At 48.3% G+C, this 24,849-nt stretch overlaps 1 protein-coding gene across 2 annotated transcripts in view; it reads right to left on the minus strand.

The window, feature by feature from the left end:
* Positions 1-1,838: 1,838 nt before the first annotated feature.
* The window catches only part of LOC129814094 (zinc finger SWIM domain-containing protein 5-like), a 63,601-nt gene continuing 40,590 nt past the window's right edge, over positions 1,839-24,849 (minus strand). Inside the window, exons 2-13 of one of the 2 annotated variants that reach the window (XM_055866880.1) lie at positions 16,962-17,318; positions 15,851-15,999; positions 14,907-15,057; positions 11,858-11,983; positions 11,380-11,556; positions 10,767-10,913; positions 10,370-10,507; positions 8,160-8,417; positions 7,286-7,421; positions 6,064-6,221; positions 5,722-5,885; positions 1,839-5,599 (exon numbers count right to left, since the gene is read on the minus strand). In XM_055866880.1, the coding sequence (XP_055722855.1) occupies positions 4,655-5,599; positions 5,722-5,885; positions 6,064-6,221; positions 7,286-7,421; positions 8,160-8,417; positions 10,370-10,507; positions 10,767-10,913; positions 11,380-11,556; positions 11,858-11,983; positions 14,907-15,057; positions 15,851-15,999; positions 16,962-17,318 (2,906 nt within the window). In that variant the 3' untranslated portion in view covers positions 1,839-4,654. Of the gene's footprint in view, positions 5,600-5,721; positions 5,886-6,063; positions 6,222-7,285; positions 7,422-8,159; positions 8,418-10,369; positions 10,508-10,766; positions 10,914-11,379; positions 11,557-11,806; positions 11,984-14,906; positions 15,058-15,850; positions 16,000-16,961; positions 17,319-24,849 lie in introns of both variants that reach the window. The other variant, XM_055866879.1, reaches the window with a different exon arrangement.

The following is a 24,849-nucleotide window of genomic DNA, read 5'->3' on the forward strand; positions in this document are numbered from 1 at the left end:
TGCTTTAGAAAGCCACTGACATGTCCATGTCGTTGTGTTAAGGTCACTGTCACTTGTAAACCTTAACCTTTGTAATATATCCACACTGTATGAGTTGTGCCATTACACAAAGTGGGTGTTGAAAGAAATATGCTTGTCAGTCCCCAACTAGGTCAGAGAGTAATGTGCTGTTTGTTCCTGTCACCTTATCACTAGTTAACATGGAGCCAAATGATAGTGGAGCTGGATGACACAGATACTATCAGAGGGAGCCTAACTCCCTGTGGTCCAGCCTTGATTCATCCATCACCATCATCTCTATTGTTCCACAGCTAAGACCACAGTCATTCATCTCCCCAGTCCCCACACCCCAGCATTTCTCAATAAAAGATTCAATCCAATCCAAAATGATCCAAAGAAAGAATCATTTGGAATGGATAGAATCATAGGGCCACTGCAGTTACTCCTTTTCATTAGCTCTCCCCCAAGCTCCCTTCCTTCTGATCCCTCCTTCACCCCACCCTCCCTGCCCAGCCCCTCACACACCCCAATTACTGAGGGATGTTAGAAAGCCAGAGCGGCAGGACAAAGCTCTCCAAATCAGCTCCCTGAAGAACGAGATGTTTGATAATGCTGACAGCACAACCTACCATCCAAGGTGCAGAGAGAGAGAGAGAGAGAACTTAAGACTCAACTGCCAAACAGTTCGTGGACAGACAGTCAGAGTGCTCTCGAAGCATGAGTGTGTGCCAATTTGGAAGTGGACTTGACCACCGGAGGAATTTCCTCCACCTGTTGGTCCTTGCTGGGGTTCGACTGACCAATTGTCTACTAATAAACATACAGTGCAGCTCTAGTGTTCGAACGAAGCACCTACCTTCAGGACCACATAAGCAATCTGGTGCTATGTCTGTGCATCCCAGCGTTCGTCTCACATCGATGCCTGTTCTCTCCACTCTTTCCCCCAGCTGACAGCCTCAGCAGCCGACACAGGAACCACACAGCAAGGTGGGGGAGCCAATTACTCGTCTGTCTCTTCCCTACATGTCACTTCAGCTAAATCACCCCCCTCTACAGGAGCACAAACACTCCCCAGTGGAGCAGAGGGGGGTGGGCCCAGCAGCCATCCATATTTCAGCAGGCAAACTCTGTGCTCCCTGTCCAAAACACAATGACAGAGCCCATCTGTGAAGCACTCCCCCATGGATAGGCCAGGGGAGAAGCCGTGTAGTTTGTACAAGCAGGTCCGAAGAGTATTGGGTTTGTTGACAGCATCACCAACCAGCGCTACCAATCACTCTGACATTTGGTCTTCATGGTGTTTACAGTTGTAACAGATTGGCTCGTACAGCAGCAGCAAAAAAAACACCCCTGCCTTTAACCCAGGATAAAATTAGAGCTAAACCAACCTGTCAGTCAACATGCACGTGCAGCACGTTCAATATCAGCCAACGTATATACCGTTTTTTGGTCACCACTGAATCCCAAAACCAATTCATAGAATTCACTGTCAGTCCAATCCCATGTGTAGGAGGTAACAGAACAAATTGAGGTGGTGTTATATTAAGAACAGAATGGGAATCAGACAGTTGTGAGCGGTCTGCTGCGATAATTAATAAGCTCATTTAGAGAGGCAATCAATCTGGGCTGGAGACGTGCTGCCTGCCTCTCACACACACTTAGGATTCTTTATGACCTGATTCACAGGTTTAGCTGCATGAATGCCCTAATGAATGAGAATTGCAATGAGATAGATGAGAGAGAGTCTTATTAGAGGATAAATCACAACTACACTGACAGGAATAGAGTGGCACCTAAAGTGAGAGAATTCAGTTTTTAGAAAGTAGCAGGAGTCAATATACGTGTTTCACACTTTATTCATAGAAAAGCACTGAGATTCCAACACAAATGATATAAAATGGTAGTAGCGTTACATAAATAGTAATAAATTGTTTTATAGACATTAGCTCAAGAGGTTGCACAAACAAACTGTTGATAAACTATACTTCTGTGGCAACAAATACTGGATACCTTTTTTTATTAATCAGTAGCACAAAGAGGCAACAAACACTTTCCCTTAAATAAAAAAAAATAATCAAACCGTAGATGAACTAGTGAACAATCTACCAGCGATTATTATTACTTCCTTCTAAATTCTAGTGACAGGTCAAAACACTGGTACAGTTAACACAGACACAGAGTATGGGAGAGAGAAATGAAAAGCCAGAGGAGTTTCCCCCCCCACTTTTTTTGCAATGCCGTAGAACCAACTTCTTCAGCGACAGAAAATGCTTGTTGTTTAACGTGTGTATATAACAGACAGGTTTACATTAAACTGCAATCTTGTTTTGTCCACTCGTTGTAACTCACAAATCTCAGATTCAAGTAGTGGTTAATATTTGTGGCAGCTAGTGAATGACAAAGCAGAGGAGACTGCCGTAGGTTGGTTTGGAAAGCAGGTGTTATGTCGTGGTGCATATGGCACTGGTACAGGCAGTGCTGCAGTCTTACTGAATCCTGGGACTAACGTTTGGGAGGAAGTTAACAAAATCTTTTTAAAAGAGAAGGAATAAAGACCGGCGATGGATGGAAGGAAGGAGCAGAATAACTCAGCTGCTCCGTAGGGGTTGTAGAGAATGGTTAAGAGCATGGCCATGGTCGTTCAGGTGAAGGGAACTGAATAGGCTTAAAAGCATGAAGAAATACAAGGGAGGACGATGGGGGTTGGCAAAACAGACTCCCCCATTCATATTATCTGCCAGTTCCTTATTTTGCGTGGGGCATGCAGGGTTTTTATTTTCATTTATTTTGGACCATTGTTCTCCTTAAACTCTCGTTACCATGTCAAGCGCTGACACGGGTACTTTGAGAAGACACTAAAGGCTTAAGTCCAAAGAGAGAAATTGTACATTAAAATTGGTCAAAGGCAACGTCCGTCCCAATTTGCAGCATGTGCAGGCTACTTACAAATACAAACATGCCGTGTCTTGCCTCGTCTGTTCTCTTTAGGATAGTGGCTAGCCCCCCTCAGACATTCGTCTGGGTGACTCCAGAGAAGGGGACCAAACCACCAAGTGGTTTCTGCATAGTCAGGTTGCTTTCTGTTCATAATGGTATGCCTGCTTTTCTAATTTCGAAATAACATGCTTCCTCTTAGAAAACACTGCAAAAACTAAACAAAACATACAAATAAAAAAATTGACTCAAAATTCAGAGAAATGTACACAGGAGCACCTGAGAAATGTATTTCCATCTAACTGCCCTCACATTCCCAGCCCACAACACATTCAAGTATCCCACAAAAACATACAGTTATCATAAATAATTATAACTTTACAATTTTCTTAATTGACACTTTCATATTTACAATATCTTAAATGCTTATGCTACTACTTTTTTGTTGTTTTTGTTTCTTTAAGTGATTCCCTGAGAACTGAGTTCAGCGTCTCTTTTCTCTTTTCTGTCATTGTTTCTTTACTGTACTACGTCAAACAGACGTACTTCTGTGGCCTTAGGTCACCTGGAATGTGGAAGCTGACATGGAACGCTTTTCATAGCCTCAACATTTATCCTCAAATGTTTTTGTCTAATATTCCTATTTTTGCATGTTAAATATAGTTATGCTGTTTGTATTCCTAGTATTCATTCACACACAGATTATTCTAATGATCGATAAATAATTGCTCAAGCAGACAGAATGGTGTTGAGTACATGACATTTTTTTAAGTGCTTGTATAACAATAGTACTACGGCTAATATAAAACTTTTCCCACAGGGTCTGAGAGGTTGATAGTTATAGTTAGGCCTGTATGTGGAATACTAACCCCAACCGGCTACACCAAGGCATGTTGTCAAAAAGTACACGTTCATACACGTTTTGCTTTGAAAGATACAAGATGTTTTTCAGCAATGGTATTTCCACATGTTATAAACCCAAACTCTGACAACACAAGCCACTCCTCACAGACCCAAACCCACAGTGGCAGTATCACTCTCAGGCCAGTCAATCCAGCTTTCCGTGATCGAATCCAAATACCAATCTGCCGCAACCTGTCTCTCTCTCTGTACATCTGTCTCTTTTTGAAAGGTACCTTCACTAGAAATAGGATATACCAGACAAATCGATCAGGCTACACTCAGGAAAGGTGGTAGAGAATATGTGAGAGTGTGAGTGGCTTGGTCAAGTCAGAGGACTCAGTATGTACCTGATGAGTCTGGCATATTTAGGCTTGGCTTCTGGACCTGACACACCCAAGTTCAGCATTCCACCTCCCCCACACATAATGCCTTGAAACGAGACCTTTTAACAGGAAAAGTTTAAAGCTGACCCTTGGAATACGATTGCGGTATAACAGTAAGTCAACGCTATGTGCGTCAGTGTTTTTGGAATGACAGGTTTTCTTTCCTTCAAAAACCACTAGTATCTCACCACAGCAGACATCATTCCCTGGCTCAAAATACCCTATACATCATTTGGTTTTTCATTATTTGCCAATGTTTTTTCATCATTATCATAATCTTTTTCAAACGCTTTTGTATTCGGATCCCCCCCCCCTCCGGACAAATATAGAATTTGACACGTAAATGACAAATGAAATGGAAACTTAAATAATTGATTAAGTGGAAATAAAAGGAGTTCCCCATATTGCGTGTCCTGTTGGGGCAATCCCAGGGGTCAGCCGAAGCGTTCCCGTACCAACATCATGAGTTTCTTCTTGCCCTTGTAGATCTGTTTGAGGTTGTCTATAAACTGGGCAAACTGGATGTGTCCATCCTGGGCCAGTAGGAAGGTCTCTCTGGCCTTACTGAGGAACTCTATGAACTCTCCGTAGTGTCTGGGGCTGATGTGAGTGAGGCGGGAGTGGGTGGTGTTGATGTAGGCGCTGATAGTGGCGTCCAGCAGCTGCCGGAGCGGAGCCTTGTCCGTGGACATGAGCTTCCCAGAGTTCCGTCGCCCGGGGATACCGGCTAGGCCCGGGGCCGTCATGGTGCAGCGGCGCAGGATGTCCGAGAGCACGGTGGCGCAGTGCACGCTCTTCACCACCAGGGGGATGATTGCGGCCAGCTCGTTCTTGCCCAGCGAGTGGGACAGGGCGCAGGCCCAGAGCACGTCGTTGATGGCCGGGTGGGTGTCCTGGTTGTAGGCCAGGTTGAGGTGGGTCATGGCCAGCGAGGCCAGCTTGAAGGCTCGGAGCGGGTAGCCGCGGTGCTCCATGTAGCGGGCGATGGTGAACAGTTGAGAGTACGTCATGCCTGTTGATGCTGCGTCGATAACGATCTGGTAGGCCGTCTCGAAGGCGATGTGGTCCTTCTCGCAGAGCGTGAGGGCCGAGAGGGCGCAGTTCTGGGGGTCCTTCATGGCACACTGCAGGGCCAGCGTCCGGGCGCAGCTAGCCAGCTCCTCTCTCTGGGGGTAGTCCAGGCTGAGGCGCAGGATGGTGTTGTGGGACATGACGGTGGCTGCGACGATGCTGGTGGCCTCGGTGGGGGTGAACAGGGTGTACCAGCTCTGGAGGATGCTCACCAGCGCTCGCAGACCCACCTCTGTAGCACAGGTGACCAGCCAGCGCACCATCTCCCTGCGTCTCCAGTTCAGAGTGGACAGAGTCATCCTCATTACCTGCAGAGAGAGACATGTTGAAACATGTCAGACAAGGCAGAGTGCACAGTAATTCAACACCCACCCACCAGCACATTTTTTCAATGTCACACACTGCTTACTATCCATCTAGCCATCAGTACCTGCAGGCCCAGCTCCAGAGCTACATTGAGCAGGGTGATGTCTGGGGGGTTGTCAGCCGGAGTGGCGATCTTGAAAGCATCCTGGGCCAGTTTGAAGATGAGGGAGGAGGAGTGGATGTTCTTCTGGATGGCCTCCAGCACCGTCCTCAATCTCAACATATCTCCTGGAGGTACAAACAATAGAGTACTAGATTGAAAAACAACATTTGTCATCCAACAGTTTGTATGTGTACTGTGGTGTTCTGTAGTGGTGGACAAGGCCTTGGGAGTGTTTATCTGGTAGTGGCGTGGTTAAATGTTTTGGGTGTCTGTGCGCATTCTGGTAACTAGAGCTGAGCTAACCTTTGGCTGCGGTGAGCATGGTGGAGGCCAGTTCACACTGCTGAGACTCCAGGTGGCCCAGGGTAAACCAGCGCGGGTAGCGGCTGGGCACCATGCTGATGCCATGGTGGGGGTGACCCAAGTCTCCCGAGGGACCAGTCGACTCTAACACAGGGAGCCTAGCGGACACACACAGAGAGAGACAGGGAGTGATGAGATGAGTTATGATAAAGAAAAAGTTTCCTATTCAAAATTGAACTGAAAAAAGGTTTCCAAGGCTACAGCATTATTACACTGCCTCGTCCCATCTCAAGTCTATATAGCTACATTAGAGCTTTCTGAAACACACACCAGTCTGTATAGCTGCATTAGAGTTTAGAGAATGTGTGTACATCCGAGCTTGCACGTGTGTGCTTGTGTGCAGCCCTAAGCCCCGTGATGGATTTTGTATTAGCCAGGACCCTGAGGAGTCTCAGTAGAATAATCACACTGCAGTACAGATGGGGATTATTCAGTCATAGGGATTCATCATCCAGCCTCTCAATATATAGATACAAGTAGAGGGAGGGAGCCCCCAGTGTCCGGTCTGGTGTGTGAAGGCACGGGCTCGGCTGGTCGGCTAATGCGTAGCAACCTAGCGGTGCCAAAAGCCCTGGTCTGCCCTAAAAAGCCTATATAAATGATGATCGCCAGAACGGCCCAAACAAATCATTTTGACGGCAGTTTTGGGCTCTAAAATATATTATTACGTTTGATGCCCACGGTGAAGTTTCTACAAATGGAGATATTTCATTAAATAGTGATCCATTCTGACTACTACATTTGTCGTCACACAAGACCACGTGCTGACACAGACCAATCACGGGCCAGGCAGGCTACGAGGAGGCCCCCGGTTGACCCCGGCAGGATTAAAACGACTACGTCGACCATGACTCTTTGCTAGTTACGATCAAATTCAAATCGCCCTCGGGACTTTTCTATAGGAGTTGATGTGGATGACGTCAGCGCTATCACTATCTACTGGTTTAAATATCTATGACTCTGACACTGTGACGCAGCCAGATAGACGCATCACATTATGTTGACAATAAAACATGATACGTTTCTAAGTGTTAATAGTAAAATGGTGTGTTCTTTTTGTAATAGCTAAATGCTTTTGAATGCCGGAGTCACATACAGGTGCTTGAAACAGAGCAATGAGCCTGAATAGGGTTGGATATGAATGTAGGTTGGGGGATCTTACCTCATGGCGCGCAGTGCTAGTTTGTAGGCCAGGTCTGTGTCATGGGGCAGCAGGGCTGAAAACAGGTACTTGGCAAAGGTGTGCATGGGAACGCTTTCCCTGTGGATGACTTCACCCAGGCCACTGAACGGACCACCTGAACACACAGAGAGTTGTCACTGTTTGATGTCACAAAGTACATCAGAATTGTCACTGTCATTCATATCTTGGAGTCCAGCCACACACACTTATGATTTGGCTCAGTTTTTGGTGAATATTCAAAGTATACCAGTATAAACAGCTAATGGCTCAAAGTAGAGCAGTGAATAAAAGCAATATTAGGTTATACCTCTTCCAACCTGATGGGGGCGACAGAGCAGACAGGAAACCATACACTCACTGCCCATTGGGTATTAACCAAATCTCTCCTCCCTAGCAGCGACAGATGTCTGCTCTAGGATTACACAGCTAACATTCCCTAAAGCCCCAGATGGGGGAGGGCTATAGCATAGCTAGCATGGGGAAGCGGGAGAAAGAGGGTTAGACAGTGTTAAAAGGCCAGGGTTGAGACCCCTTTTCAGCTGGGTGTTGCAAGGCAGGACCAGTGGAGGGGAGCCAGGTGGGAGAAAGGGATGGGATGGGACAGCTAAAGAGAAAGGGTGACATGAAAAGAGATAGAGGCAGGGAGAGGCGGAAGGAGAGAGAGAGGAAGGAAGAAATAGAGTGAGGCAGCAAGCAGGGCAGATAGAGAGAGAGATATGGAGGGTGAAAGAATAGAACGGGACAGCGAGGGAGGATAAGTTAGTCAAAGAGTGAGAGAGATTGAAGGCAACAGAGAAGCGATAGACAATGAAATGAGACGAGTAGAGGACAATAATATAACTAGCCTTCATACCTTCCAGTAGGAGGATAGCCTGTTTCCTCAGCGTCTGGACCAGCAGATCATCCAGTTCCATCTCCTGCAGCTTGGCCACGATCTGCTCCTCATTGCGACACACCTTGTCCTGGGCATAGAGGCCTTCAGGCATCACCCTCTGCTGCCCCATGCCCATCAGCGCCACCTCCAGGGCCAGTGCCAGGTAGGACTCCCCACCATCCGGGCAACCCCATACGGGCACATGATGGTACACAGGTGGCTTGGGCTCTCCAGAGTCTGAAGAGACAAAGAGAGATTTTTAGTTTACACGGATGGTCATGGAAGTGAGACTTCATTCTACTAAACCTTTATTCAAACTTTTAGGTCAATTAGAACCAATTCTCAATTGCAACAATGATCTAGCGGGATTATGAGACATTGCTAGAAGCTAACACTAATTCAAAACGGCTGTCTGGTTTCACATTTTTTTTGCCTGAAAGGTGCTGGGTGTGGAAAGCAGCTGCCACAGACAGGAACCTCTCTCTAGCTCCACATCTACAGGAACCTCTCTCTAGCTCCACATCTACAGGAACCTCTCTCTAGCTCCACATCTACAGGAACCTCTCTCTAGCTCCACATCTACAGGAACCTCTCTCTAGCTCCACATCTACAGGAACCTCTCTCTAGCTCCACATCTACAGGAACCTCTCTCTAGCTCCACATCTACAGGAACCTCTCTCTAGCTCCACATCTACAGGAACCTCTCTCTAGCTCCACATCTACAGGAACCTCTCTCTAGCTCCACATCTACAGGAACCTCTCTCTAGCTCCACATCTACAGGAACCTCTCTCTAGCTCCACTTCTCCCCCCCCCAGGCAGCTGTGGATGCCAGGCAGCACCAGAGGGAGAGGTGTCCCTGAGGTCCCAGAAAAACACTAACATCTGCTGACAGGAACTAAGATCCAACCCACGGCCAGCTTACGCTTAAATCCCCCAGGCAAATTATCCCTCCCCCCTACGACAATCCTGTTTATTAGAGAGGATATCAGTGATTTTCCCCTTCATGCCGCTGGATCAAAACAACCTCTAGTCACCAATGGAGAGTCCAGGAGCTTTTCAATAACACGCCGCTTTGTTGTCATACCTCTGGAAATATTTGACCTCTCGTACTACATGTAGGTCTGACCCATTTACGCTGTATATGTACTGTACCCCTCTACTTAAAAAAATATACAAACATGTTTTAGGCAACACTGGATAGATGCTATAGAACTTCTTTGTCCGCAGGAGTTGCTAACTAGATGTGAAGGAGGTTTGATATGAGTGGACGTAAGCCTTGGGCTTCTAGGTTTTTTGGCATGTGTTGTGTGAGGTCAGTGCCAAGGTGTATTTAACCATGTGGAATCCCGGGCGACCTGGGTTAGTTCTCATACGGCAACCACAGTAGTTAGCCTCCATGTTTCCCTCCCTCCACTGTTATGGCTCAGGCTCTGCTGGCCAGCTGCTTCTGCTGCTGCTGATGTGTAAAGACTGTGGACAGCTGCTCCCTGATTGGTCAGAATTCAAGTTAAGTCCTGCCTCCATACCAGATGTTTCCAGCTACTCACCAGAACCAAACAAAGGACTGTGATGATGACGGCCCTATAAGCCATAAACCACACACTTCCTCGCTCCCTCTCTTGGTCTCTCTAACACTCTCTCACTCTCTAACACTCACACACTCTCCCCCTCTGCCCACCCAAATCACCATACCACTCGCCAGGATTGTTCCGGCACACAATGCCTCCCTGTAGGTTTGTCACAATAGGCCGTATCAAATCCCTGCTCTCTGTTTGGCTGGGCAAAAGAATGTATGGAATGCAAATGTTGTTGGACTTGATCCATTTTCCACCACTGTGTAGGCTGGATGACCTTTCTGCAGCACAGCCATTCATCTCAGGGCTGCTTACAACAGGACTATGAGGGGGGTTATAGACCAGGACTGGATTGGATGGGTGACTTTACAATCTGATGGCCTTGATTCGTTTTGGGACAACACGAGATGGTTGACTGATACAAAAAATAAAACATTTTGACCGGTTTGGTTTAAGTTGAGTGAAATGGTTGCTGGTTGCCTTGGCCAAATTGTATGTGACTGTACTGTATGGGTGATCAGTTATGGTTGCTGGACTGACACCATGTTGACCAGTTCGATTGAAGTAGAATGTAAACGTTGCCTGGGTAGGCCTGGGCCTGGCCAGATGCGTACCTCCAGTGTCCATAGCGTTGTCGTCCTCTACCCGGCACGTCTCAGTGAGGGTGGTGAACAGACAGCCGATGGGATCCAGGGGGTGTCCCACCCAGCCCTCCAGGTTAGTAGTGCTGGTCATCCCCTTCTGGAGCAGCTCTGACACACACAGGAACAAGATCAGACCGCATCATACTATACATCTTATCACATGAACAAAAGTAGAACAGTATTCAGGTAGGGCTAGGATATTTTCCTAACCATATTAAAACGCAGGGCCCCAATAATAGGCTACACAACAAGATGACACCAACATACTGTACATTGTATTTTAAAACACATTAATTCTGTTACGTATGGCCCAGAGGCTCACCTAATGAGAACAGTGAACTGTCTCCAGGCAGACAGGGGGCACTACCTTTCTTTTGGTGCTTGTAGATGTCCAGCTGACGGTGCTGCTGCAGCCGGAGGGTGTTGATGATGGCCACGCCCAACCGCAGTGCCTCGCGGGGGTAACCATGGGAACGCAGGGCATCGACCCGCGCGCACGCCGTGGGGACGTGATCTACGGCACAAATCACATGACACGGGCTTAGCACAACACAATGTCCAGGCAGGCTGACAGGCAGGATGCAGCCTCAGCAGAAAGAAACCCACTACTCTGATACCCAGGCTTAAGTTGCATAATGAGGACAAATCTTCCCCCGGAACTTGCTTACTCCAGCTCCAGGATTCAGTGGAAGTGGAATTAAAGGAGGCTTAGAACACTAAACAGGGGTGGTGTTCAGAGAGGAACATTTGAGCCCCAAACCCAAGAACTGGCACTGAACAAACGGACCACTATCATGGCACAGAGCTTAAACTGCCGGGAGCTGGGCCTGTGTGTGAGGTTGTATGTGCGTGTCTGTGTGTATATGGTTTAAAAACATATACTGAGAGGGCCTTCCAGTACCATCTGGAATTGATATAACATCCAGTGCTAAGACTGTGTACTGTGCAGACCAGATTAAATCTGGTCGTGTAATTCTCACCTAGCCATAGAGGCAGGCCCTGGGGGTTGAAGAGCAGACTCTCTCCCTCTCTCTGGTAGGCTGGGGACATGTAGTAGTCACAGCTGATGATCCTCTGCAGGTGGCTGTCCTGCCAGTGGAGATCACAGGCCTCCATGGCCCGCTTGAACACTGTCCGTCTGGGTCGGGCCAGGGAGTCTGGAGGGGTACATGCAGGGAGGGAGACAGAGCACAGTGCAAAAAAATACCTTTTATTAGTCATATTTTGAGTTGAACTACTTTTACTAGAGACAACCAAATCAGAAGACAACAAAAACAGTGCATCAGAACCATGGTTTGGGACAGGGAAGGGATGTAGCTGTAACTCAAGTGGAAGTGTACAGGCCCAGTGTGAGTACTCTATGTGTAGGTATACCAGTGTGTGTTATTGCTACAGACTGCGACTGACCCTGGGCGAGGTTGCTCTGTGGTAGAGCGTTGGTAATGTTGGGCAACTCACTGCCGTAGTTGCCGTCCTCCAGGGGACAGATGTCCATGTCGCCCCACTTCTTCAGCTGCTTCAGCCAGCCGCTCTTCTCCTCGCTCTTACAGTGCGGGTTCAGCACGATGCACACCCACAGGGCACCTGGAAAATGACAAAGGTCAGGGGGCAAAGGTCAATGGGAGAATAATCATTGTTTGACTACCTGGGTATGGAGAAGGAGCCATAACTGCAGTTAATTAACCTATGTTAATGTATATTTGGGTATGGAGGAGTGAGGAGTCGAGAACCTATACAATACAGAAATCATATTTAATCCAGCATAGAGTCCTCCTATGCTAATATTGCACGTGAGCCATAAAAGTAATTTGTAACCCAGGTAGGACTGTATTAAAGTCTCATTTTTAAATCAAAAGGCCCAGGGTATATTGGGACATGTGACAGGTATTTAGTATAGCCTAAGGAATGTGAGTGGTAAACTAGTTTAGTTCTTTTCACTACCCCATCACCAGGTAATACATGACCAGAATTCTCCCCCTTCTGTTTGCTTCCTTTTAAACCCTCGTTTCACAGCACTTTGTTAGGGTGCTCACTCCTGATCACACTGACAGCTTCTGGCACTAACAGCCCGTTACTGCAGCACGGTCGCTTTAAACCCTCCAACACCACCACCACCTTTGATTGGGCACTTTGGTGATCATGCTGACAGCCTGTGGCAGTCCTAGCCAATCAGAGAGCCCTGTCCTGTCGCTCCCCGGTAACTAAACATAACCCCTGAGCCGGGGTTTATCCTGCGGAGGAGAGGGGCACAGCAAATCTCTCTCTGCTCTACTGTTGCTCTCCAATGAACTTCCTCAGGATGTGTAGTGTGCAGTCATCGACCCCTTTAAAATGCCCCGATCAATACCAGGGAGGTTGAAAACCCCATTGATCCCAGCCCTTTTTCATGCAATCCCAATCGAGGTGAGTGCTTGGCCATGATGTATGCACTGCTGCACAGTCACCGACTGACCCACTGATGTGGCCACACGCATGGGGATTTAAAGGGCAGGTCGCAGTGCACACGCACACACACACACACACACACACACACGAGAGAGATACCTCACATCACATGTACCATGGTGGCTTTACAGTTAGGTAATACACTGCTCAAAAAATAAAGGGAACACTTAAATAACACAATGTAACTCCAAGTCAATCACACTTCTGTGAAATCAAACTGTCCACTTAGGAAGCAACACTGATTGACAATAAATGTCACATGCTGTTGTGCAAATGGAATAGACAAAAGGTGGAAATTATAGGCAATTAGCAAGACACCCCCCAAAACAGGAGTGATTCTGCAGGTGGTGACCACAGACCACTTCTCAGTTCCTATGCTTCCTGGCTGATGTTTTGGTCACTTTTGAATGCTGGCGGTGCTCTCACTCTAGTGGTAGCATGAGACGGAGTCTACAACCCACACAAGTGGCTCAGGTAGTGCAGTTCATCCACGATGGCACATCAATGCGAACTGTGGCAAAAAGGTTTGCTGTGTCTGTCAGCGTAGTGTCCAGAGCATGCAGGCGCTACCAGGAGCCAGGCCAGTACATCAAGAGACGTGGAGGAGGCCGTAGGAGGGCAACAACTCAGCAGCAGGACCGCTACCTCCGCCTTAGTGCAAGGAGGTGCACTGCCAGAGCCCTGCAAAATGACCTCCAGCAGGCCACAAATGTGCATGTGTCAGCATATGGTCTCACAAGGGGTCTGAGGATCTCATCTCGGTACCTAATGGCAGTCAGGCTACCTCTGGCGAGCACATGGAGGGCTGTGCGGCCCCACAAAGAAATGCCACCCCACACCATGGCTGACCCATCGCCAAACCGGTCATGCTGGAGGATGTTGCAGGCAGCAGAAAGTTCTCCACGGCGTCTCCAGACTCTGTCACGTCTGTCACATGTGCTCATGTGCTCAGTGTGAACCTGCTTTCATCTGTGAAGAGCACAGGGCGCCAGTGGCGAATTTGCCAATCTTGGTGTTCTCTGGCAAATGCGAAACGTCCTGCACGGTGTTGGGCTGTAAGCACAACCCCAACCTGTGGACGTCGGGCCCTCATACCACCCTCATGGAGTCTGTTTCTGACCGTTTGAGCAGACACATGCACATTTGTGGCCTGCTGGAGGTCATTTTGCAGGGCTCTGGCAGTGCACCTCCTTGCACTAAGGCGGAGGTAGCGGTCCTGCTGCTGAGTTGTTGCCCTCCTACGGCCTCCTCCACGTCTCCTGATGTACTGGCCTGTCTCCTGGTAGCGCCTGCATGCTCTGGACACTACGATGACAGACACAGCAAACCTTTTTGCCACAGTTCGCATTGATGTGCCATCGTGGATGAACTGCACTACCTGAGCCACTTGTGTGGGTTGTAGACTCCGTCTCATGCTACCACTAGAGTGAGAGCACCGCAAGCATTCAAAAGTGACCAAAACATCTGCCAGGAAGTATAGGAACTGAGAAGTGGTCTGTGGTCACCACCTGCAGAATCACTCCTGTTTTGGGGGGTGTCTTGCTAATTGCCTATAATTTCCACCTTTTGTCTATTCCATTTGCACAACAGCATGTGAAATTTATTGTCAATCAGTGTTGCTTCCTAAGTGGACAGTTTGATTTCACAGAAGTATGATTGACTTGGAGTTACATTGTGTTGTTTAAGTGTTCCCTTTATTTTTTTGAGCAGTGTAGTTACATAGCTATGCTGATCGAAGTGGTGAGGCCACATTCCGTTTGGAATTGCTCTTTGAGTAGCAAGGTTTTCCAGCTGTGTTTCAGGACCTGCCAGTACCCACAGTGCTTTGGACAAGGTTTTAAACGGAAGCAAATCAATAATATCCAAGCAGCAATAAGACAGTTGGTCAGTTACCATTTCTATAAATACCCTCTTCATAACGCATTATGTATGCATGTATAGTCTTCTGCAATGCATTATAATGCAAAACATTGGGGCTAATAGCCGCTCATAATCATCTAGAACTGTGTTCTGTGTGATTTGACCTCTACACTGTACATTTAAGAAAGTGAGAGGGACTTACCCAGTTCGTCCCATAGCTGCCGGCACTTGTCCGTCATGCCTGTCCCCTGCTGCCGCCACAGAGCGAGGCGAGGGTCGGCCATGAACTGTTCAGTGATCAGGGTCAACATCCTGGCACCGTTAGAGTCACGCATCCGCAGCATCTCCCGCACCTACAGAAAACATGAATTAATAGACAGTAATATACAGTGATATTTTTGTTTCTTTACCCCCTTTCTCCCCAATTTCATAGTATCCAATTGGTAGTTAGAGTCTTGTCTCATCGCTGCACCTCCCGTACGGAGGCAAAGGTCGAGAGCCGTGCGTCCTCTGAAACACAACCCAGCCAAGTCACATTGCTTCTTGACACAATGCCCGCTTAACCCGGAAGCCAGCAGCACCAATGTGTCGGAGGAAACGTAGTATACCTGGCAACCGTGTCAGCGTGCAGTGCGCCCGGTCCGCCACAGGAGTTACTAGTGCGCGATGGGACAAGGACATCCCTGCCGGCCAAACCCTCCCCTAACCCGGACGATGCTGGGCCAAATGTGCGCCACCCCATGGTTCTCCCGGTCACGGCCTGCTGCGACAGAGCCTGGACTCAAACCCAGAATCTCTAGTGGCACAGCCAGCACTGCGATGCAGTGCCTCAGACCACTGTGCCACTCGGGAGGCCCCATCCGGGATTGATTTTGATACTGAATGTTCAGACAGACAGCCAGACAGACAGGACAGCCAGGACAGACAGAGACAGACAGAGACAGACAGAGACAGACAGAGTCAGACAGAGACAGACAGAGTCAGACAGAGTCAGACAGAGTCAGACAGAGTCAGACAGACAGAGACAGACAGACAGAGACAGACAGACAGAGACAGACAGACAGAGACAGACAGACAGAGACAGACAGACAGAGACAGACAGACAGAGACAGACAGACAGAGACAGACAGAGACAGACAGACGTACCTTGGCGAACATGGAGTTGAGCTGCTTCCCAGAGCCGTAGTACCCTCCCTGAGACAGGAACAGTTTGACCTGCTCCCTGACCTGCTCCTCGTCCAGGTGCCAGCAGTTGTCATCATCGATACTGGCCCCTGCCGTGGGGTCCGGGGCCCCTGGGAAGACAAACAGAAAGACAAGGTCAGACCAAAGAGTAAATTAAACACATAACCAGAAGCTAGGCTCCAAAAACATGCCTTATATCAATCCCACCTCAAAACTAACCTCATAAGACATCAAACCAGGATTTTGTTAAATATTTTTCTAATTAAGCAAACACCTAAAGAACAGGAACAGAGGGTGAACCCTAGGTGTGTTGGCGTCCTATAGGTAACCCCAACACCCATTTGATCTGCCTAGAACTACCAACTGAAGTCCTGCCAAGGCACTGTTGCATCCGAACGTTCACATTCCACAATCAAAGCCCCAACTCATAGCATTGTCATGGGGGGCTCCCACTTCAACCCACTGACTCCCCACAGCAAACAACCTGGAAACTGGGAGATGGACTTCTTTGTTAAGAGGCTGGGGTTGGTAAATATTTAGAGAGTGATGTGGAGAGATGGCAGACTGCAGAGTTCCTCTGTTTTCCAGACTAGAAGGATAACAGGGGGGGGGGGGGGGGGGGGGGGGGGGGGTCATGCCAAGCTAGAGTAGTTAGCAACATTAGAACGTTGGCTCGGGGTCTGACTGACTTTCTTCATTTGACTCTTTTTCAGATTTTCAGAAATGCAAAGCACCAACAGGCTGGGAGACTCAGACATCAAACAGGCTGTTTGAAGCCCCGGAGTCCTCGCTGCTGCTTTTGGTACTGCAAATCAGGGCTCTGCCAGACTGGGCCCACCTTGCTGTTCAAGCCCACCAGAGGATGATTGGGGTAGAAACTAAGGAGTGTAAGGGATTGGCAGAGGCTCTGGGTGAAGCACAATATGTGGCCATCTTGTGACTTGTAGGTCCTATAGGCTCTGAGACCCTGGCGTTCCAGGTCTACACACCGGTGCTAAATGTGAACAAACTGGTCACCAAAACGTGAACAGAGGGACCTTACGTTACGTCCAACAACATGTGTCTTTCTTACCGTGGACCTGGTTGATCTCAGAGTTGGATGAGAGGATCTCGTCGGCCAGTTTCTGGGCGGTGGGCAGCACCTCTGTGTGGTGGGCTGTGATGAGGTACTGCACCAGCTTCTGTAGCTGGTCTCTGTTCATCTGGAACAGGGTCTCTGAGATGGGCAGCCGCAGCTTGACCTGCTCTGGCTTCCTGATGCGGTACAGGGACAGTGCCACCACATGGGCGCAGTAGAAGATGTCGCGGTTACCGCAGCCGCAGGTGACCGAGGTGATCTTGCAGCGGTCGAAGCTGATGGCCACCTTGTGGGTGACCTCAGGCTCCGACTGGGAGGCGGGCTCCATGACCGTGCCACTGAGGTGAAAACCTGGAGAGACAGAGAGAGAAGACTGGTGTCAGCAGACTTGATCAACATTTAAATGACAGCTGTGATTTCACACCTTCCCCTTTAGTTCAGATGAAGGACAGTTGTGACTCAGCACCCTAAAAAAAGTCACATGAGCAATGAAGGGGTTATCAAACCTGTCTGGCAACGTACCGACAAACCCATAGAAAGCATCCTGCGTAGCACTATGTGATAGTTAACCTTTACAAAGAGAGCACCAATGGAAAAAAAACAATCTACCCCAAAGCACTCTGGGATTGAGGTAGCAGTATCACAATCAGTTCACGGGAAGGTAGAAGTTCAAGCTACGTAACACAATGGTCTTAGAATAATAAAAAGAGTGTGGGCAGGTTACAGTTCATAAAGGGACTCGAAAAGAAACGTTGGATTATCTTATCAGTTAACTACAAAAAGGGAGTAGATAAGATAGTGAAGTAGAAAGCTGATACAGTAAAATACGTCTGGACCACATGAAAGAGCTTTTCAAAAGGAAATGCTCCTGCCTGCTAGCTGGTGAAATGCTCCTGCCTGCTAGCTGGTGACATATTTGTGGCTTGAAGTCAGTCATTGGGTCTGTGAGGGCCAAAGGGAGGGGAGAAAGGGAGTGCATGCAGCAGGGGGATGGGAAGGGGAAGTGTGTGTCTGATAGAAAGTCTGGCAGCTCACTTTGACTGGTAAATTATTAATGATGGAGGGAGGCCCAGAGAGGGGGCTGGGAGAACAGAGATGGATTACTATATCACAGTACCACACTAAACCATAGCAACCAGGCCTGCTACAGTCACACACACACTTCAGGGGTATGTTCTGACCTTAAACACACTCTACTCATGTCATTTCTATGCTCACTGGCTGCATGGCTATGGTAACATACATGACTACCCATAGTACACACAGGACAGAGGGTACACTACACACACCATTGATGATTTTATATATATATATATATATGTATATAAATAACTTAGTGAGGACAGCAAGTCGAGGCTTAGCTAATTAACGCCAAATGGGTTCCTGTCTGTCTGGCTTCAGAAGATCACTGCTATCATAGCGAGTGAACTGTAACAGACCTGGAATGGCTAACACACACAAACACACACACACACAAACACAATTCATTCTAGGGTTAGAGTAGTGAGACAGGGGTGCCTAATAAGCATGAGTAAAGCCTGCCGTTCTCTTGCCAAATCCCACAAAAGGCTTTTCCAGACGAGTTCTTCTGAGAAACTAGCCCCCCTCTTACCCAGTTCTTTTTTTCTTCTCCGGGGGAAGAAACGTCCAATTTACTGCCAAGCCCTTTCAGGCAGAGCCAAAACCACAGGCCCATCTGATTAAGGGGAGTTTATGGTGATGTCTGTTTTCATTTTGATAAAAGAAAAGGAAAGCAAAGGGGCTACCCCTATGTGTTGCAAATTACTCGCAGCACAATGCAGAGTTCAAAGTGAATTTGGGGAAAGACAACGATGCATTGAAACTTCCCGGTGGAGAAAATGGCGGACTTGTGTTTACCGCGTACATTTTTCTTCGAGGCATCAGCAATCAAATCTTGTACTGTACAAGTATGCTCTTGTCTATTTCCAAGGCAGTCTTGTAAAATTGGTGCCGTATATCAGTGTGACAGAAACAAGGTACAAAGGAACAAAGTAGCGAACTAGTAAGATGTGGGACACTATTCTTTCTGATACTCTGCGTTTTTCAGCAGATGAATAGACTCAACTGGAGAATGACAGTTCTCCAGTTGTAAGGATGTGACTTATTTCACAGCAGACCTACAGCATGTATGTCATAACCTTAACCTACCTAATAATATTGGAAACATATGCTAAAACATTGCAACAATCCTAATGAACCCACCAGAGACTAAGGGGAAAAACTTGTCATCTCTGTTACTAACAGGACTTTGCTCTCCTCATGTCACCCCTCATGTCAACTCCGTTACTGCTCATCACCATGCTCCTCTATGGCAGCTCTGTTTGATGTAACAGTGAGCAATCGGAGTGGACAACACAGAGAAGCGAGAGGTGGCGACTAATGCGTTTTAATTCTCTGTCGTACAGCTCTGAAGAGATGGGATCTAGCTCCCAGATAGCTGATGAGAGGAAAGAACCTCTGCACTGAAAGGTTTTGTTTACAGAACAAACGTGATCTTGTGAATTGAAACACGTACATGGAATACTGCTGACGGCCATCACTGTCTTTGGCAGTTGCACAAGAAGAGACGTGCATGGGGTTCAGAATCATATCAAGAGGTCTCTTTAACTAGGAAAAAAAACAAGGCCTGACAACTATAAGTAGAGTACCGCTACAATGTTCCACCTATGCAGGTCTTCTACAGAGTCATTAGTTAGACCCAGAGGCCTCTCTCACCTCTGTGGTCAGTCAGTGTATGCAGAGTGGGTGCAGACTGCAGTAAGGGGCCTGTGCTGGGGGTGATGATTAGGAGGCCCCATCTCTGTTCTGCAGTGTGTCTGAATCTGACAGTTGCTGCAGTGCCACAGCCTGCTGCTGGGGTTATGAGGGGCAGGTAGGGTGGCTCCTCATCTCCTTTCACACTTCTCCCTTCAGTAGAGAGCCAGGCATCTGTCGCTGATGGACGTGAAGGGTCCTCCTCGCCTTTCAGCCAGGGGCTCCCGTTCCAACCCAGCCACCCCAACCCCCGCCCCCTCGGCTCCTCTTTTGTTGGCCAGCCACGATGCTGAATGTGATCCTGCCGTCCCTTTCCGCTGCTCTTTTCTTCATGGTCCTTCTCTAGAAGCTCAGAGAAATGGAATCCCCCTCTTCTTTCAATCCTCCTTCCTTCTGCACTGTGTGTATGTGTACTTCCTGTACCTGGCCCAGACCTTGTAAACACTGATGCTCTTCTAGATGAGGTGTGTATGTGTATGTGTATGTGTATGTGTGTGTGTGTGTGTGTGTGTGTGTGTGTGTGTGTGTGTGTATGTGTGTGTGGCCTGAGGAGGAGGGTCTGAGTATCGTCAGCAAAAGGAGTGTAGGTGACAGTTCAGTCACACGGCAAGACACTGCTGCTGCATCAGTCAGTCAGTCAGTCAGTCAGTCAGTCAGGGAGTAGTAATCAACACACTGCCACTGCTAATATGGGTCAGACTGTCACTCCGCAGCAACTATCAATTGGCTCCTTGAAGAGTCCCAAGCAGGATGCCATGGCCAGCCAGGCATAGAAGAGGACAGCTGATTTTGGAGGTTGGGGAGGGCGGATGAGGAGCGGGAAGAGGTGAGGGGGAGGAGGGACCATGTGCCAAAATGTTTAACGTATACAAGCTTGTGCGGGCCGGACCAAAACAGCCCGGAGAGAGAAGTGGCTATAGAAAAACAGGCGAGGCCTGCGTCAGAGACCGGGCCAGGGGTAGCAGAGTGCAGATGAATTAGCGTGGCACCCGCCCTAGTCACTGCAGCACTAACTACAGTAAGAGGCTCTTGGCACTGCAGTGTAAATCACCAGTTCCCTGAACCTCCCTTTTCTCTTTTCCAGAACACTACTGGGGCTGTGATATCACACGATAGACGTCCCTACCCTTCTCACCACACTGGCTTTGTTCATTATGACAGCGATATGCAAAACCATCACAGCAACACAGTTAGATATAGCATTTTTTATCTTTAGTTATTCGGTACTGTTGTAATCGAGGGGCCGGGTGGGTAACGCTCCTAAACAGATAAATTAATGTATGGTTCTGGGAGCGCTGCCAGCCCCACAAAGCTGATTTGATCCTGAGCAGAAGCACATGGCTGTCTGCCCCTGGGGAAGAGCTGTGAGGTGGGGGAGGAGCTTGTAGGATGCAGCCTGCATGGATGCTACATGAACAATATGACTGAGCCAGGAGAGGGAGGGGGTTCCTTTCATGAATCTTACTCTACACTTTATACTATCCATCCATCCATCCATCCATCTCAAGCGACTTGTTTTAAGCCTCTATAGGTAAAACGAGTCCTGATATGTCTGAGTAGGAACTAGGCGGAGTTAGGCAGTAAGACATTGAGACGTCGGAGATCAGCTCATTGATCCGTATGCTGCAGTGTCTAATAGTCATAATTAATCTGAGGGGATGCTGCTACTGCAGCTCCCTCAGCCTGGGCTAGCCTGGGCTTTTAGACTCATCCACCAACCATCTGTCTACTGCAGCTCCCTCAGCCTGGGCTAGCCTGGGCTTTTAGACTCATCCACCAACCATCTGTCTACTGCAGCTCCCTCAGCCTGGGCTAGCCTGGGCTTTTAGACTCATCCACCAACCATCTGTCTACTGCAGCTCCCTCAGCCTGGGCTAGCCTGGGCTTTTAGACTCATCCACCAACCATCTGTCTACTGCAGCTCCCTCAGCCTGGGCTAGCCTGGGCTTTTAGACTCATCCACCAACCATCTGTCTACTGCAGCTCCCTCAGCCTGGGCTAGCCTGGGCTTTTAGACTCATCCACCAACCATCTGTCTACTGCAGATCCCTCAGCCTGGGCTAGCCTGGGCTTTTAGACTCATCCACCAACCATCTGTCTACTGCAGATCCCTCAGCCTGGGCTAGCCTGGGCTTTTAGACTCATCCACCAACCATCTGTCTACTGCAGATCCCTCAGCCTGGGCTAGCCTGGGCTTTTAGACTCATCCACCAACCATCTGTCTACTGCAGATCCCTCAGCCTGGGCTAGCCTGGGCTTTTAGACTCATCCACCAACCATCTGTCTACTGCAGATCCCTCAGCCTGGGCTAGCCTGGGCTTTTAGACTCATCCACCAACCATCTGTCTACTGCAGCGATGGCTGCTCGCTGGATGCAGCGGTGAGGTTACACGCGTAGGCCTTCCATAGCAGGTGAGCAAGGAAGGGAACGAAAGAGATGAGGGAGAGAGAGAACCCCCTCGTTTGTATATATTAAGGATCCTCATCAGCTGCTGCCAAGTCAACTCTTCCTGGGGTCCAAACAAATGAAGGCAAAAACAAAAACAATAAAACAGTAGATAACATTATTACACCACAATCTAACATACAACATTTGTAATACGACCATTCATATGTGTGCTCCCTCCCTCACCGCTCCACTCACTGGGTCTGCACCATCTGCCACTCCGCCGGCCCTCCCACGCGGGACCCGCCAACCAATCAGAGGGCAGTCCCTCCCCACTCTTAAACCATTAACCTCTAATCAGCCATGGAGGCTGAGCTGGAGATCTATATGGCAAGCAGGCAGGCAGACAGGGAGCTGGGGCAGGGCCAACAGCACACACAGTACAGCCTAGGACCCCCCTCTCTCTACCCAGCCTACCCCAGCACCCCCTCCATCTGTTCCAGCAGCAAGGAGGTTAACACAGCCACCCCTGCCCCCCACCAGTCCATCTCCACATAACACGCATGTATATGTACATTCAGCATGACACAAGGCCCCGGCTCCGCTGATCAGATAAAGGCCTGATTGATTCATTTGTGATTTCCCAACAGCACTATCATGGCCCCAGCACTGGGAGCCATGTGGGGAATGCTCTACTGGAAGTGAAGATGGCGTGTGTGTGTGTTTTATGATCATGTTTTGTAATTGAAGTATTTTGTGATGATGTGTGTGTTTGTATTGTGCAGGGCTCATTGGGGAAAAAAGAGAGACTTGGTCTCAATGGCACCCTGTTCAAATAAAAGGTTAATATTACAACTTTGTCATGATCACATTCAATTTATTTCTGACTCGCTGCAATTATATGGCATGGAACAGAGGAGGGAAAAATGTTTCATCAACTCCCTTTCACTGGGCGTCCCTTAAAACATAGGCACTGACGTCTATGGAAATCTAAGATAAGATGCCTCAGCCAATTTCCAATTACCTTGTGATGTGTATTAAGCTTGTAGGCTAGTCGTTGTGTTGGTAGCATTAGCTAGCAACGCAGCACAGGGGAAGATCAGAACAATTGTTCAGCACCTGATGCCAACCAGACCTGGCTAAAGTCTATTCTACTGCTGATCATTCATAGATGCAGGCAGGAGAGAAGTCTTAGAGGAAGAGAGAAATATGAGAGCTAGAGGGAGGCAGGCAGCCTAGTGGTTAAAGGCAGGTAGCCTACTGGTTAGAGGCAGGTAGCCTAGCGGTTAGAGGCAGGTAGCCTAGCGGTTAGAGGCAGGTAGCCTAGCGGTTAGAGGCAGGTCGCCTAGCGGTTAGAGGCAGGTCGCCTAGCAGTTAGAGGCAGGTCGCCTAGCGGTTAGAGGCAGGTCGCCTAGCGGTTAGAGGCAGGTAGCCTAGCGGTTAGAGGCAGGTAGCCTAGTGGTTAGAGGCAGGTAGCCTAGCGGTTAGAGCGTTGGACTTGTAAACGAAAGGTTGCAAGATCGAATCACTGAGCTGACAAGGTAAAAATCTGTCGTTCTGCCCCTGAACAAGGCAGTTAACCCACTGTTCCCTAGGCCGCAATTGAAAATAAGAACTTGTTCTTAACTGACTTGCCTAGTTAAATAAAGGTAATTAACTTTCTTTTTTTTATAAGAAAAGAGCAAGCGAAGTTCAAGGTCTTCATGCCTGCCATACAAAATGCAGAGTTGAGAAAGCATATATTCAAACCCCTTTCCCCAACCAAGTTAAGACACTGTAGTGGGGCAACAACAGTGAAGGTTCCTTGTGTGTTGGGGGTAAATTTAATTCCCCTTGAATGGCGCTGTGCAATCAGAGAGCAAAAGGGGAAAAAATGCAGTTTATCCAATGTTCCTCGGAAACAAACACCTGGGTTGTTCCAATCAATGCACAGTACAGCACTTCCAGGGCCTTGGTGGTGTGTACAGAAAGCTGGCCAGCCTTCTCCTCCTCCTGTGTGTGTGTGAGCAAACCTCTTACCCAAGGCCAAAATAAAAAGATAGAGATCTAGTGTTTTGCAGCCTTTGTTTGCGTACCTCGCATTGTGCCTTGGCCTTGTGTGTGGAGGGACGGAGCCGCGGTCAGCTGAGGGGCAGCTAGGGTGCAGAAGAGAAGCTGACAGCTCCCAAAAGGTCACAAAGCTGCATTTATCCCCCAATTACTGATAGATCAGGCCAGCTCAGCCCCTCAACACTACCCTGCCACAATGCTCATGTCAACCGCCTCTAGTCTCTCCAATCTCTACAGAATGGCCGCTAAAGCACCCATCTAACGCTGGATTGCTCATCTTTTAAGGCACGTTGGCCTTCTGTCATGCATTCCCTTAAAATGTAAGGATTCCTGTTTACTACACAAGCACGCACGAAACCATCTGCCGCCATCTTGTTGTGATTGAAAAGGAGCAGTCAGAGCGGCACAATGCCTCTTTTGAGGCGTGTTTGTTCTTGAACCACGGTCTGCAGAGCTAGATAACTGAGCATTAAGAGGCTTATATTTCATAAAACAAAAGCAAAACATTGCCGTCAACGATGTGAAAATGTGCAAAGAATGGCAAGTGACTAAAGACAGAAACAGGCTCTGAAGTTAACATTTGTTCTGTTGACAAAGCAAAACATTTGTTGCGCAAATACACAGAGCAAAAAACGTAATGAACACCTTCCTAACATTGAGTGATGAACACCT

The sequence above is a fragment of the Salvelinus fontinalis genome, chromosome 17 (assembly GCF_029448725.1).
Source record: "Salvelinus fontinalis isolate EN_2023a chromosome 17, ASM2944872v1, whole genome shotgun sequence".
NCBI lineage: Eukaryota > Metazoa > Chordata > Actinopteri > Salmoniformes > Salmonidae > Salvelinus > Salvelinus fontinalis.